The 14,878-nt window shown below is 40.6% G+C and overlaps 1 protein-coding gene across 2 annotated transcripts in view; it reads left to right on the top strand.

Moving 5' to 3' along the window:
- LOC128026482 (E3 ubiquitin-protein ligase UBR2) overlaps positions 1–13,859 on the top strand; it is a 29,568-nt gene extending 15,709 nt beyond the window's left edge. For both annotated transcript variants that reach the window (XM_052613670.1, XM_052613671.1), the window contains exons 12-46: positions 1,148–1,311; positions 1,419–1,518; positions 1,605–1,733; positions 1,820–2,003; positions 2,138–2,199; positions 2,280–2,390; positions 2,507–2,572; positions 2,767–2,889; positions 3,008–3,071; positions 3,173–3,297; positions 3,552–3,604; positions 3,685–3,787; positions 3,878–3,926; positions 4,501–4,655; positions 5,321–5,423; positions 5,503–5,612; positions 6,184–6,264; positions 6,348–6,529; positions 6,624–6,829; positions 6,915–7,008; positions 7,398–7,556; positions 8,220–8,384; positions 8,470–8,618; positions 9,257–9,312; positions 9,469–9,565; positions 9,681–9,748; positions 9,957–10,092; positions 10,175–10,271; positions 11,175–11,305; positions 11,385–11,493; positions 11,596–11,652; positions 11,735–11,812; positions 11,930–12,100; positions 12,281–12,382; positions 12,467–13,859. In XM_052613670.1, the coding sequence (XP_052469630.1) occupies positions 1,148–1,311; positions 1,419–1,518; positions 1,605–1,733; positions 1,820–2,003; positions 2,138–2,199; positions 2,280–2,390; positions 2,507–2,572; positions 2,767–2,889; positions 3,008–3,071; positions 3,173–3,297; positions 3,552–3,604; positions 3,685–3,787; positions 3,878–3,926; positions 4,501–4,655; positions 5,321–5,423; positions 5,503–5,612; positions 6,184–6,264; positions 6,348–6,529; positions 6,624–6,829; positions 6,915–7,008; positions 7,398–7,556; positions 8,220–8,384; positions 8,470–8,618; positions 9,257–9,312; positions 9,469–9,565; positions 9,681–9,748; positions 9,957–10,092; positions 10,175–10,271; positions 11,175–11,305; positions 11,385–11,493; positions 11,596–11,652; positions 11,735–11,812; positions 11,930–12,100; positions 12,281–12,382; positions 12,467–12,608 (3,981 nt within the window). In that variant the 3' untranslated portion in view covers positions 12,609–13,859. The remainder of the gene's footprint in view (positions 1–1,147; positions 1,312–1,418; positions 1,519–1,604; positions 1,734–1,819; positions 2,004–2,137; positions 2,200–2,279; positions 2,391–2,506; positions 2,573–2,766; positions 2,890–3,007; positions 3,072–3,172; positions 3,298–3,551; positions 3,605–3,684; positions 3,788–3,877; positions 3,927–4,500; positions 4,656–5,320; positions 5,424–5,502; positions 5,613–6,183; positions 6,265–6,347; positions 6,530–6,623; positions 6,830–6,914; positions 7,009–7,397; positions 7,557–8,219; positions 8,385–8,469; positions 8,619–9,256; positions 9,313–9,468; positions 9,566–9,680; positions 9,749–9,956; positions 10,093–10,174; positions 10,272–11,174; positions 11,306–11,384; positions 11,494–11,595; positions 11,653–11,734; positions 11,813–11,929; positions 12,101–12,280; positions 12,383–12,466) is intronic.
- The last annotated feature ends 1,019 nt before the right edge of the window (positions 13,860–14,878 follow it).

Raw genomic sequence — 14,878 nt, 5'->3', positions numbered from 1 at the left:
CAAAAAATGCAGCTGTGTTTTTGTCTCATTTGTATACAATATAAGCAATAAAACACAAGCAGTAAGAGCAATATCACAGGAGTGTTTAATCGACGTTTTGGACGAAATGGGTGAACCAATGATTCAATGGCCTATTCCTAAAGAGCCATTTACTTCATTTCCGAATGAATCCGCAGATTGAGCAAATCGAATGAATGAATGACTCAATGACATGTTCATGAAGACATTTACTGCCACATACTGGCAGTTTTAGTTTGTTGTTTATTAAAAAAAAAAAATCATATTTACAAATCAATAAAATGCATATTCATGCACTAATTAAAAATGAAACCGAAAAGGTCAAACATATTTCTACAGCTACTTTTTGAAATATCTATTTCATACTTGTCCCATGTAACACAACTATGGCTTTTAATGATCTTTTGTGGGTAACTTCTCAGCCAAATTTGATGTTCGATTAGTTAGTCAAAACTTTAATTAATGACTTTAAAAACTGTAATCGATTGACAGCTCTGATTGTAATCAATTAATAATTAATCAAATTTAGTTAAATATGAACTGTAAATATTTAATATTGATCTGCCTTCAAAACACCCGCTAAAAGAGTCACAAGATAACGTGCGTCATCACTACGACACAACATTTACAGCATTGGTTCTGGCTTTTGTTCACACAGAGCTCGTTCCGGGACTGAACCCCAACTATTTTACTTGGTGCTCAGCCTGGGATCAATCCCGGGACGTGTTTGCATTTACACAGAAGGCACTCTGGCAATTTTCCGTGATATTTAAATTATTCTAGAATTTGAAATTGCAGAAGTACTAATTAAACGTCTAATTCCTTATCCGTAAATTTAGTTTTGTCAACAACAACAAGTAAAATTCCGGCCAAATATTTTCAGTTGCTTCACTAAAACTACTTATTGTTATCCTCTTAGCTTTTCCACTTCCCCTCCTCTCTTTAATTTTCTCGTGCGTTTCCACATCTGCTTTCTCCTCTCTTTCCTCCTTCCTTTCTCATGCCTTTGTTCTCTTCTGTCTCATCTTCTCCTCTCAATAAAAGTGAATTTTCGCATATAGGAAAACCGCTTACGACCCAAACCTCCAGCGGTCTGCCAGTTGTGGCAATAGTGTATTTAATTTTCCAGGCTCGGATGTTGATCACAGAAGAGAACCTGATGACCACCATTATCCGCACATTCGTTGACCACCTCAGACACCGAGACCTGCAGGGACGCTTTCAGTTCGAACGCTACACCGCACAACAAGCCTTCAAATTCCGCCGAGTCCAGAGCCTTATAGGAGACCTCAAGTAAGATACTGAGCATGTCTGCTCATTTCATATACCGTTAGGTTTGTGTGTCTTAAAATTAACATTCCCAATTCTTGAGATGCGTGTAATAATGGTTTGTTCTCTAGGTATGTCCTGATAAGCCGTCCGACAGAGTGGACCGACCAACTCAGGGAGAAGTATCTTGAAGGTTTTGATGCTTTCTTGGAGTTGCTAAAATGCATGCAGGTGACTATACCAATGTGATTTTAAGATTGCATGTCAGTGGTAATTGAAATTGGGCAGTAAAACAGCTGTGTGTGTTCTCTTTGCAGGGTATGGACCCGGTAGTGCGTCAAGTGGGGCAGCACATAGAGATGGAGCCAGAATGGGAGGCAGCGTTCACCTTACAGATGAAGCTCACACATATCATCTCTATGATGCAGGAATGGTGTGCCAGTGACGTAAGTGCATGTTAGACACACAGTAACCTTAGTTTCCGTAATCCACCATGGGGTCTTGATAAAAAGTCTATTTGTCACATGCACAGGAGAAAGTGCTGATCGAAGCCTATAAGAAGTGCCTGAGCGCGCTGACTCACTGCCACAGTGGTTTCACAGATGGGGAGCAGCCCATAACCCTTTGCATGTGCGGCCACTCCGTCGACACCATCCGCTACTGTGTCTCTCAGGAGAAAGTCAGCATACACCTGCCTGTGTCCCGGCTTTTAGCAGGTCCGTCGAACATGGTTTAACACAGAGCATTAAGGCCTTATACATGCTTATAAACCCGGAGAGTTCTTTGAGTTATTGAATGTGTGTATTATGTATATAGGAGTCACTTCACAATCTCTCTCTCTTCCTGTTAGGTTTACACGCTCTGCTGAGCACAACTGAGGTTGCCTATCGATTCCCAGAGCAGCTGCCACTGGTACGTTTTTGGCTTTGGTTCATGAGGATTGTTGCAAAAACAATCTTGGCGTTTTCTGAGGCCTCTTTTGTGTTCCACAGAGTGAACTGAGTCCACCCATGTTGATCGAGCACCCGCTCCGTTGCCTAGTACTCTGTGCCCAGGTGCATGCTGGGATGTGGAGAAGAAATGGCTTCTCTTTGGTCAATCAGGCAAGAAGTTTATAAATGCGTTTCATTCTCATACTCGAGACCTTTAAGAGCGTGATTTGTTAATGCGTTTTCATTAAAAAAAATAATAATAATAATAATTGGAATTGTTTTTGCAGATCTATTATTATCACAATGTGAAGTGTAGAGTGGAGATGTTCGATAAAGACCTCATCATGCTTCAGGTCAGTAGTGTGAAGAGATCTCATTCCAAAAAGGGTTTAATTGCAAAGAGCTGATATTATTAAAATCGTGGTGATTGTAGAGAAAAAAGAATCTATGGAGAATATCAAACATAAGGACATCTTCCTGCCAAACTGTCAATGCATCCATATTTATGCTCCGTATACGTTCTTATGCATGCTGTTTTTGTATCTAGGCTGGAGCTTCTATGATGGATCCGAACCACTTCCTGATGATCGTGTTGAGCCGTTTTGAGCTCTATCATATCTTCAGCTCTGCAGACTGCAGAAAGCGATACAGCAGAGAGAATGCTCACAAGGTCTGCATACCTCCAAACCACCTTCTGTCCTCATTCCTTTTGCTTTTTGCTTGATTTCTATCTGCTTGCACTCATTTCTGTTTCCAGTGATGTGTGTTTCTCTCACTGTCTCTTTTAGGATGTGGTTCAGCAGAATAACACCCTAATTGAGGAGATGCTGCATCTGGTCATTATGATCGTGGGTGAGTGAACATTTCTCAACATTGTTATATGGGTGTATTAAGCTTGTCATAAGTAAAAAAAAAGACTTTCATGCTTTGCTTGTGTTTGTTTTTTCCTGTAGGGGAGCGATACACAGCAGGTGTAGGTCAGGTGGAGAGCTCTGATGAGACGAGGCGAGAGATCGTTCACCAGTTATGTATTCGACCTATGGCCCACAGCGAGCTGGTCAAAGCCCTGCCTGAGAATGTAAGTCAACCCTCACTGCTTCACCTCTGTCAAAGATCACAAGTAAATTACGTTGGCTTTGAAATCTTATTGCAATAATTGCATAAAGAAATTCATTTCTTATAATATTTGCGGTGCTATTAAGGAACGATCGCTCAGTTCTATACAATTGCCATCCCTAATCATGGTCTTTATTAAGCAGAGAATAGCTTTAAAATAGATCACACCTATTGGTATTTTATGGCAATGAATTTGACACACTCTTCTGCACACAGGAGAATAAAGAAACCGGGATGGAGAGGGTCATCGACAGTGTGGCTTTGTTTAAGTGAGTGTTCTGAATAAAAGAGTGTGGTCCAAAGAGTTGAACTGGTTTGTGTGTAATCCTGTGTGAATTGTGTGGTTTAGGAAGCCTGGTGTGACTGGTAGAGGACTTTATAAACTCAGGCCAGAGTGTGCCAAGATGTTCAATCTTTACTTTCACCATTACTCCAGAGCTGACCAGTCTAAGGTAACGTTGCATGATCAAAAATGAATCACATAGAACTACTGGTGAAAATCCATGTTCATTTTTTTTTTTTTCTGCTGTGTTGTCCTTCAGGCTGAAGAGGCTCAGAGAAAGATAAAGAGGCAAAATGGGGAAGATTCAGGTACTTTTATTTTGAAAATACAGTGATTTAAAAATTGGGCACCACAAAAAAATGTAAAATAATAAATGTATATATATATCTTTCTGATAGCAATCGTGATTTTGATTTGCTGTGCTTGTTTCTAAGGCTACACAGTTTTAAAATGCAATTAATAATAATTTATTATTTATTTAATAATTATATTGTTACTTCTGCTGGTATTATAAAATATAAAAAAAGATTGTAATTTTATTTTACATGAAAACTTTAAAATTAGTTGTTTAATTTCTCCATTTATTAAATGTTAAACATCAAAACATTAAACTTTTATTTTGAAGTCTGCAGGGAGTAAAGCCTCACATTAGTTGAGTATGGGAAGATGCATGTTTTAAGCGTTCTAATGTATGCTGTAAGTGACGCAAACCCAGACCTCCATTAACTGTGAACCAAGAGTCTGCATACACCAGCAAACAATGAGCTGCTCTCATGTTTAATTAAATTGCAGCCTTAAAGTAATAATGCATATTGTGCAGCCCTAGTGTTATGTGATGATGGTGCCAGTGTTTAAAGTGATTTTCCTGTGTGTATGTTATAGTTCTCCCTCCACCAGTTCTGCCACGGTTCTGTCCGCTGTTTGCCAGCCTGGTGAACATACTGCAGTGTGACGTGCTGCTGGGGATTCTGGGAGCCGTGCTGCAGTGGGCGATGGAGCACAGTGGGGGACACTGGTCTGAGTCCATGCTTCAGAGGGTGTGTGTGTGTGTGTATGTGTGTGTGTGAGAGGGGGAGAGAGAGACTGGAGCACTCTCTCAGAAATCAAACATAATAGATTAGCGTCAAATCTTGTCCATTACTTGCTTTTCAAGTACAGTTCACTTGAAGCATTTAAATCACTATTTAAAAAAAGTTATTACTAAATGTGTATGTAATATTTAAGTAATTATCAATTAATTTCCAGTTACCGTATTTTCCGGACTATGTTGCACTTTTTTTCATAGTATGGCTGGTCCTGCGACTTATAGTCAGGTGCGACTTATTTATCAAAATTAATTTGACATGAACCAAGAGAAATTAACCAATAGAAAACATTACCGTCTCCAGCCGCGAGAGGGCGCTCTATGCTGCTCAGTCTACACTGAAGACATAGAGTGCCCTCTTGTGGCTGTAGACGGTAATGTTTTCTCTTGGTTCTTGGTTCTAAATAAATGCAACTTATAGTCCAGTGCGACTTATGTATGTTTTTTTCCTCATGACGTATTTTTGGACTGATGCGATTATAGTCAGGTGCGACTTAGAGTCCGAAAAATACGATACTTTATCATGAACATAATCTTGCTACAAATGAGCTTTTACCATGATATTAGACATGTTCTTAGCACACTCAGGTTGGAGCTCAGTATGACCTTGTCCTGCAGGTGCTGCATCTCATAGGCATGGGCCTGGTGGAAGAACAGCAGCATCTTCTCAGCAGCGCAGATGATAATGATACCAACTTCAACTTCACTCTCAAAATCTCCAGTATGTCTTTCTTTTGTCATACACTTACACACAGACACACATACACACCTCTTGAGCTGATTAAGTCTCTTCATTGTAGGACCAGGTGAGGCCCCTGCTAACACTCCCAGTATCTTGGCTTTATTGGAAACCCTGCAGAACGCTCCTCATCTGGAGGTGCACAAGGACATGATCCGCTGGATCCTCAAGGTAAAGCTGATCCAAATCTCATTACAAAGCCACCTGTCACTGGAATGTTTGTGTAAGTGTCGCCGCTATCCAATAGAGGGCAGCAAAAGCCTAAAAAGCAAACAAAAACAAAAAAACTGTTTGTTTTTGTTTGTTTTATTGGTTAATTTATTACTTTATTTTTTATTGAGATACTTCACGTTTTTTAAGAAAAAAAAACAACAATCTTATTTTCTTTTTCTTTTTTCGAATAACTAAAATTGGCTTTCGCCAGAACATTGCCATGACATGGTGTTAAAAAAGGAAAGACAAAATGTATTTATTAGATATTTAATTTCTTTTTACTTTTGTTTTAACAGTTCGGTATTTTAAAATGTTAGTTATTTTTTTATTAGACGTTTTTTTTATTAGTGAAATATATCTATATTATTTTAGATTTATGTATTTATTTATAGGATGTTATTTACTTTTGTGTTTGTTTGTTTTTGTCTTTTGTTGTTGTTGTTTTCAAGTTTGTAAATTCTTGTTATATTTTTATGTATTTTGAATATCAACATGAAAAACATGCTCATATTTACTTGTGTATCTGAAGACCGTGGCCAACATCAAGACCACGCGGGAGTGCACGGCCAGTGCGCCCCCCAGTGACAGCTCAGGGCACAGTCAGGAGGAGGTGAGCATAGGAAGCGTAACCTGCTTGCATTATGACCTGTTAAAGTTACATTGTTGTCTCACTGGATGCATGTATATGTGTAGACGGTGCGGGATAAAGATAAGGCAGAGCGGAAGAGGAAAGCAGAGATGGCGCGGCTCCGGAGAGAGAAGATCATGGCTCAGATGTCAGAGATGCAAAGACACTTCATCAACGAGAACAAAGAGTTGTTCCAGCAGAGTCTGGAGGAGCTCGACCCCTCCACCTCCTCCACACTGGAGCACAGGTACACACATGCATCACGCCGGAAGATGTCATGGATCATACATTAGTTTCCAGATGTTGTCCTCTTATTTTTTTGTCCTGTCTTTACTTCATAGCCCCAGTTCGTGTGATAGTGCGCTGGTCTGTGTGGGTCCACGCCGGTGGCGAGCAGGCAGCAGTGAGAGGAGACAGATGGTGACATGTATCCTTTGTCAGGAGGAGCAGGAAATCAGGACTGATGGCAAAGCCATGGTGCTCGCTGCTTTTGTCCAGCGCTCTACTGTCATGTCCAAAAACCGCAAGAGACCTCCACACAACCCAGGCAGGTTTTATATGCGTGTCTTTGGGTCATCGTACCATGAAAGTGCATGTTTGGTTGAATTAATGCTATTGTGTTTGTGTTGCAGATAAGTATGACCCTCTCTTCATGCACCCTGACTTGTCGTTTGGCACACACACTGGCAGCTGTGGGCACATCATGCACTCGCACTGCTGGCAGAGGTAAGAATCATCATGAAAAATGAGTAACGCATGCTTCCGTATGCGGAAAAATGTGCTCTTCCTATCAGGGTAGCAAACCAATGTAACTTTAATTGCCAGCCTTTCAGCAACCTATTATATTTCACATTCATTATTAAATTATTTCACCTGTTATAAAAGCTAGTCTTTAAAAGGATTGACAAAGATGTAACCCTTTACAAGCAGAGTGTAAGCAGAGTGCTGTAACATTTTAGAATACCCAACTGTGAATACCCTTTTTAAATTTTCCCCAAATCATTCAATCTTTAAAGGATGGCTCACGCTAAAAAAAGTCCTTTACAAAATGACCACAATGTCAGTTTTTCCCCAATACCTTGAACCCCTGAAGTGTGTTTTTGTCATGTATATAGGTATTTTGAAGCGGTGCAGGCTAAAGAGCAGCGCAGGCAGCAGAGGCTACGTGTGCACACCAGTTACGACGTGGAGAACGGAGAGTTCTTGTGTCCACTCTGTGAGTGTCTGAGTAACACGGTCATTCCTCTGCTGCCTCTTACCAAGACCAGCTGCAGGTACGGCAACAAACACACAGATGACTTCCACCTCCAGCTAGTTCTTCTTTGATTCTGTAAAGTGCTGCACTGGTGACATTTTTGTTGGCCAACCTAGAAGTGAGCATCACCCTGATTCCCTTGACAAAAACCCAATTGGATTATTCCTTTCACTTTCTTTTGAGAGACAATCTTTATTTCTCATGCACTTTTTTGATTACATTTTTTTGCAGACTGTTTACATTGAAGGATAGCTACATTACAAACTACAAAAGATATATTCTTTGAAAACTCATATGACCTGCTCTTTAGCATCCTCTGTAGTCACATTTTGCCCCTTGTTAGCAAACGTCTTACAAAGATCACAAGGGGGTATTACTGATATATTATATGTCGTAGAATAAAATATGTACATACTAACAACAGACCTTATTTTAGCCATTCAGACCAAAAACCCCATTGACTTTTGGGACAATTGAACAGGAAGTGCTTAAATGCTAACTGGTTTCTATGTTTTGGTGTACCAAATGATCTCATCCCTTCAGCACTCTACAGTTTGGTCATAACATGGATTATACTAATAATTTACAAAGCTCTTGCTGTGTATTTAATAGATAATTAGTGGAAATTTGTAAACGCACCTCTATTGTGGATGTATTTGATTGATTGGGTGTTTGTCTGCAGCTCTGAACAGCCGGATCTGAGCCAGTGGTTGAGCATCACCTCTCAGCAGATGAAAGCCCTGCTCTCTGCTCACAGGAAAGCTACAGATGCTGAAGGTGTTGATGCTATGGACGGTGTTAATGACTGTCCTCCACCTGATGGCTTCAGACTGGACTACACTCCAAAGTAAACCCATATACAAAACTACCAGTTATTTATAATCCCATCACACAAAAGCTAATCACTAATAAAACACTTGTCTTTCTGTCAGGAACCCGTACTCAAGCACCATAAAGGAGATGTTGACCACGTTTGGGACAGCCACATATAAAGTGGGTCTTAAAGTGCATCCAAATGAGCAGGACCCCCGCGTGCCAATCATGTGCTGGGGCAGCTGTGCCTACACCATTCAATGTATAGGTCAGTGCAAGAAAGTGTTGCACTATAACGTTATAACTTATAATTAACATTCCAAATATCATGGAATACCTGGAATTATAAGGGAGTTTTTCAATTGTGGTTAATGGATATGAATATGCATGCATAGTGATGAACTGTTGCAGCATTATCAAGCTTTTTTTTTTTTTTTATCTGAAAGTTGATCTGATTTTTTTTGTTAGAAAATGTAATACGTTCCATTGATTTCAATGTTAATAATACGAAGAATTGTCAAAATATGTTCTTACACATTTCATATAATGATTTATTAATGAGGTATTCTACAGAATATAATTGCTTACAAATATTGAAAAATATTTTTCCTGCTGTTTTTCTGAAGTTCATGTAAAATTTGACATTTAGAAACATTTTAATTAGTAAAATGGGTAATGTGGCGTAATGATATAGTAATGACATGGTAATATTAAAAAGTTATTGTTCCAATACATGGTTTTAGTTGAAAAACATTTAAGTTAGGACTGTTTTATAAGCTAACTTTCCACTGGGTCCAAATGGAACCAGGGATACAAAAATGAATGGAGATTGTTAAAGCATTATGAGGGCTAAAGGTAAATTGGAAAGTCCAGTATATTAAGATCGTGCCATCTCGTTTCTCACAGAGAGATTGTTGGTGGATGAAGAGAAGCCTTTGTTTGGAAGTTTACCATGCAGACAGGTAATCGAACACATTTGAATACATTTGCAAGCTTGTAATTTGAATGTCTCGTGGAAATCAATTAATAGTTTGTCCTATTCAAGTGGCCTCTTAATTCTTTAAATCTTCACTCTTGAGTTTGATTTGTTTGGCAACCCGAATGTTTTGTGTATGCAGGATGACTGTTTGAGTTCTCTGACCCGGTTTGGCTCGGCCTGCTGGACCGTCTCTTCTCATACCACTGTACAGAATCACTTTATTAGGCTCTTAGCAGGTAAGAATTAGCTCTACAGTCTTTTAACACACATAGTTGTCCAGGCATGGATCAAATATTATGAGAAAGCACGCCAGCCCTCACTTCACTCATATGAACTCCTGTGTTGATTCAGCCCTTGTTCCTGATCCTCGGGTGGAGAATACACCATGTGTTCTGGACATAGACATGTTTCACTTACTGGTATGTGAACAAACAGTGTTGCTCCTACGTCTGCTTAAACATATCAGCAGTAGTATTTCTAAGAACTCATACTGACATGTTTTTTTTTTTCTCCCACATATCTTGTAAAATAAGAGTGCACAGCAAGAAGTGTGTGTGTAAAAGTGCCTGCTCAGATTTGGCCTGTTGTTCCAGAATGACCTCTGACCTCAGTTAATGTGTGTGACAGGTGAGCTTGGTGCTGTCCCATCCAGCGGTTCTCTGTCTAGATTCCTCAGGGCTGAGTGCGGACACTGCTCAACTGCACTTCCTGCATCTCGTCACAGTTGCTCACATAGTCCAGATCCTCCTGACCTCTGTACCAGGTGAGAACCACATCCTTCTCCTTCACAAGCAGCCACAAGACCAGACTTCAGAAATGATTTGTTGACTCCTGTGTGCCATCAGAGGAGATGCGGATGGAGCAGGAGGGTGGAGGAGCAGAGAGGGAAGAGGAGGAGAACGTGTGTATGCTCTACAACACACTCAGGACGCATCTGGGAAGGTGAAAGCACACACACATCTGCCAGCCACACTGTGACTGACTTTATGGTTTATATATTTTGTGACAAAATCAAAGGAAACATTTTTTTTTTAACTTCATCCTAGTATCCTTGACAAAAAGTATAATAGTTTCCACAAAAAAATATATGCAACTAGGGCTGTGCGATTAATCGAAATCGTCATAAATCACGATTTGAGCATGCACGATTTCTAAATCGCTTTTCCCGAGCTCCCGCTGTATGCTATCCGATCCAATCAGAATGCAACGCTAATAGTGCGAGAATGGAACAGACTGGGCATATGCCTAGTGTGATGCGTCTTTTTTCCGAGCCAATGTTAATGGATCAGAGCGTTCACACTGCACGCGGTAAAAGGCTAGAAATGGAAACGTCCAAAAAATATTTAATGTCTAGCACATGAACATAGAGAGAGTTGTGAGTGCACAAGACACAGTTTGAGCGAGAGGAAGCGCGTTTTAAGTTTGCGCACTCTCTCCGGGCGAGAGCAGCATGTATCTGAGCACGTACGTCTGGTTTTGTAACAGAGCAAAGGAAATCCGCGTGCGAGATTCGCGCCCGCGCATTATTTTAATGTGCTTTCGCGTTACAATAACGTACACGCACTGCAAACGTAGCACGTGTGAACCTGTATAATGTATAACAAATCTATTTCAACACCTGAGGCACCGCTACAATGAGCTCTATGACCAATGCATGGCAAAAAGTAAAAAAAAGTCTCTGAACATGGGATTTATTTATATTTTTTAGCCATATGTCTAGACATTTGGTTACACCATTACTTAGCGATTATTTTGACTTATGTCTATTCTAGAGACATGTTACAACTTTTTGATAAAGCTCTAATTGGTTTTGAAAAGTTGTTCTGAAAGTTGTATGTGTTTCAGTGGCCTGCATGAGGTGAGCTCAGGCTGGCATCTGTGGCGCTGTGTGAAAGCTGGAATCCTGCCTTATCTGAGGGCAGCCGCTCTGTTCTTCCACTATCTCAACGGAGCTCCAGCACCACCCGAGTTACATAGTAAATGACTCCAACTTTACATGTTTTACTGGCTTGCTCTCCCTTTTGCTTGATCATTTCTAATGCTAACTGTGTTCAGCTCTAGGTGCGGGTGAATTGGAGGCTCTGTGTGGATACCTGTGTCTGCCCTCCAACCTGCTCCAGCTCTACTACAACAATCGGGAGCTCATGGAACCTCTGCTGCACGGGTAACCGTCACGATCTAGTAAAGCGTCTCTGAAAACTGCAACATGATGATCAGATGTTAGCTGTGGCTTTAATGAATTGTGGTGTGATACGGTGCTCTGCAGGTGGTGCTCTCATCCAGGTGTGCTGCAGGGTCTTCAGAGCAGCGTGGCTCTCATCAGGTCTGTCCCGCTCCTCAACACTCAAGCGCTCACTGCAGCCCATGCTCAAATGCTCACCATTCTTCACCATTCCCTGTTTTAGGTTTCCTAGAGAGTCCAATCGTCTCATAGAACTGCCAGGCGACTACAGCGCCCTGATTAACCAGGCCTCTAGCTTCACGTGAGTCACCTCTGTCTTACGGATCCAATGCAATCACTAACTAAGACACGCTCTCTACTGAGTCATACATTCCTGGTTCCATGAATCCAATGATCTGTTCATCTTGGTGGTGTCTAGGTGTCCTAAATCTGGAGGGGATAAGTCTCGCGCTCCCACTCTTTGCTTGGTGTGTGGTGCTATGCTGTGCTCCCAGAGCTACTGCTGTCAAACCGAGCTGGAAGGAGAGGATGTGGGCGCATGCACCGCACACACTTTTGCCTGCGGAGCCGGAGTCGGCATTTTCCTCAGGTTTGTGCAAGCATATGTAGATTCAAATCTATGAATATAATTGGCAAGTTATCTAAGGGATAAGGTACAGTTGTTATCATTGGGTTACCCCAGTGGTCAGGAAACCAATTTTTTTTTAAGTTAGGGTTAGAGTTTTTCCAAAAATGAAAGGTTTGATTTGTATGTGTTTATTTCTGTCAGGGTTCGGGAAAGTCAGGTCCTGTTCCTGGCTGGCAAAACTAAGGGCTGTTTTTATGCTCCCCCATACCTGGACGACTACGGGGAAACCGACCAAGGGCTAAGGTACATCTCTATTTCTGATATTGGACGCGCACGATTATTTCTGACTGCCGTGTGAGATCGAGGGATGTGTTTTGTCTCTTTTAGAAGGGGAAACCCATTACACTTGTGCCAGGAGCGCTACAGGAAGGTCCAGAAGCTGTGGCGCCAGCACAGCATCACGGAGGAGATCGGCCACGCTCAGGAGGCCAATCAGACTTTGGTGGGCATCGACTGGCAGCACCTGTGAAGTCACGCGTCATGCTTTCTCACATCTTACACCCACCCTTAATTCACAAGGGGACCCGCACAGTGGAGCTAGAGGTTGTCACCAAGCCCTCTTGCTCTTCCTCCACCCCTTTTTCCATCTTTCCAGGGGATGAATGCATGACTTTTTCTTTTTCAGTGGAAGATTTCTCTTTAAATATGATAGTAATACATATTTAAAAAGACATATAGCCAAGGTATTGAACCTCAACAATATGGTTTCACAGATATTCTTCATAGGAATGCTATTTAATTTCTTCTCCAAGTACTATTAAATTATTTTCAAGGTATTTTGCTTATATATAGATTTCGCAAGACAGTTCTCTTATCGCTTGGGAATTGACCAGTGGTGCTGCCCTTCAAGTAAGCACAAATGTCCCTAAACGGCCACGCAGGGATAGCGCCACCTGTAGGATACACAGCATCTTCTCTGCCCCCCCGTCATCTCAAATGCTGCAATACATTTGTTAAGGCCACCTAATTAACGTGCTCATGTTCATACAATACAAGCCAACGCGGGGAAGATCCGGGAGCACATGAATATGTCCTTGAATGCCTGGTTTCTGTTTGTTTGCGTTGTGTATGTGTTTGCGCGAGTGAGTTTTTATGTACAGGTGTTTAGTTGGTATGTTTCTAATATGATGGATTTCTAAGGTGGTCCATTTTTATGACCGTTTGTTTCTCGTTCTTTTGTGACGTGTATTATGTGTTTCTCGCGGCTGTGTGTCGTATTGCGACCTTGATCTATGGAGTCATGCTTTCCTTGAACTGAACATGAATTCCACTCTTAAACATGATTTTGATGTGTGTGCCGTGTGTTGTGAATTTGGGCATTTTGTTCCTTGTACCGCTGAAGATTTTTTTTTCAGCAGTAATGGATGCTGAGTTGCATATCCCTAATTCAGTTCCAACTTTGGTCTGCGTTAGACTTTTTTTCTTTTTCTTTATAGTGGCCTTGGCTTGGGGCTTTAGTCCAGATCAAGAGTTTTATTTGTCAGCGACACAGAAAGTCATTAAAACACACCGTTGCTTCTTTCAGATACAAGTTTTCATGTCTCGCGCAGTTTAGATGACAAGCCTGTTTCTGATGCGGTGAGCATATTTCCTGAGACACTTCCAGTGGATGCAGCAGTGTATTACATCACGAACTGACTTGTTAATATGTGAATTCTTGTATAAATGGGTACATTGTACTATATTGTAAAACATTAATGAAATAAAAAAGAAAAAAAGACTGTTGTGTTTTGAATTAATTCAGACAATGTACTGATGAATGGGCTGATTCCCCATCAGTGTTTTAATGTTTGCGCTGTATGTTCCGGAGCAGGTAGGCTAATGTGTGGCTCATTTTACTGGCTACGGGTCATTTTAGCTGTTCTAGTTCTGTCCAAATCTCTTGTTCATCCAGGAACGCTGCAAAAGGAGGATTTTTAGATGCAGAGTTCAAGCCATGGTCCAGCTCACAGACAAAGTTACAGAGTCTAAAGAGCAGGTTTTGACCAAATCAGTTCCTCAAATGTATCTGTTTGACCTGAAGCTATAAATTGTGATACTGTACAGCTGGACTATTGAATTATTGTTTGGTTGCAAAATTGTTTATTATAATTGATATAGTTGTCTCTTTGAATATATTTCACTAAATGGAGAGAGTGTTACAATAATCTATTTCGGTGAGTAAAAGATGTTGTAAGAACTATCGGTAGAACTATCACGCTAAGAACTATCGGTTAATTAATCGGTGGCCAGATCTTAACAAGAAAACTAGCCCAAACTCATAGTATGCCTGAAGCAACAAACTGAAGAAACATTTTACAGTCTCGGTTATGTACACACCATTTTAACTTAACGTCTAGCACAGTTTTATTGGTTGAATGTAAAATGGGTAACATTTCAATACATCCATTTTAGTGAAATATAATCTATGCTGTATGTCGAAACCCACTAAAGGTGCTGAAAAGCATAAACAAAAATCAGTTTGAAAAAAAAAGTGCTGAAGTGGTTCAATGATATCGTTCTTATTATGGTTAGAGGTGGTGTAGACTTCCCTATTCTTGTAGAGTTAAAACGATTATTGAAACTTCATATTGTTCCTGATATGAACTGTGCAGGGCAAGGAACAAAGCATATTTCCTGTACTTTTACTGGAACCAGTTACATCTTTAATCTCGTGTTTATCTTATGCCTATAACAATTCCATTGAGATTTACCATAGATTTGCCAATGACGACTCCGCTTTATTTGCTTGCTAAATTG

This window comes from Carassius gibelio, chromosome A13, assembly GCF_023724105.1.
Source record: "Carassius gibelio isolate Cgi1373 ecotype wild population from Czech Republic chromosome A13, carGib1.2-hapl.c, whole genome shotgun sequence".
NCBI lineage: Eukaryota > Metazoa > Chordata > Actinopteri > Cypriniformes > Cyprinidae > Carassius > Carassius gibelio.
Note: the sequence above shows the minus strand (reverse complement) of the source record. Positions and strands in the feature narration are given on the sequence as shown.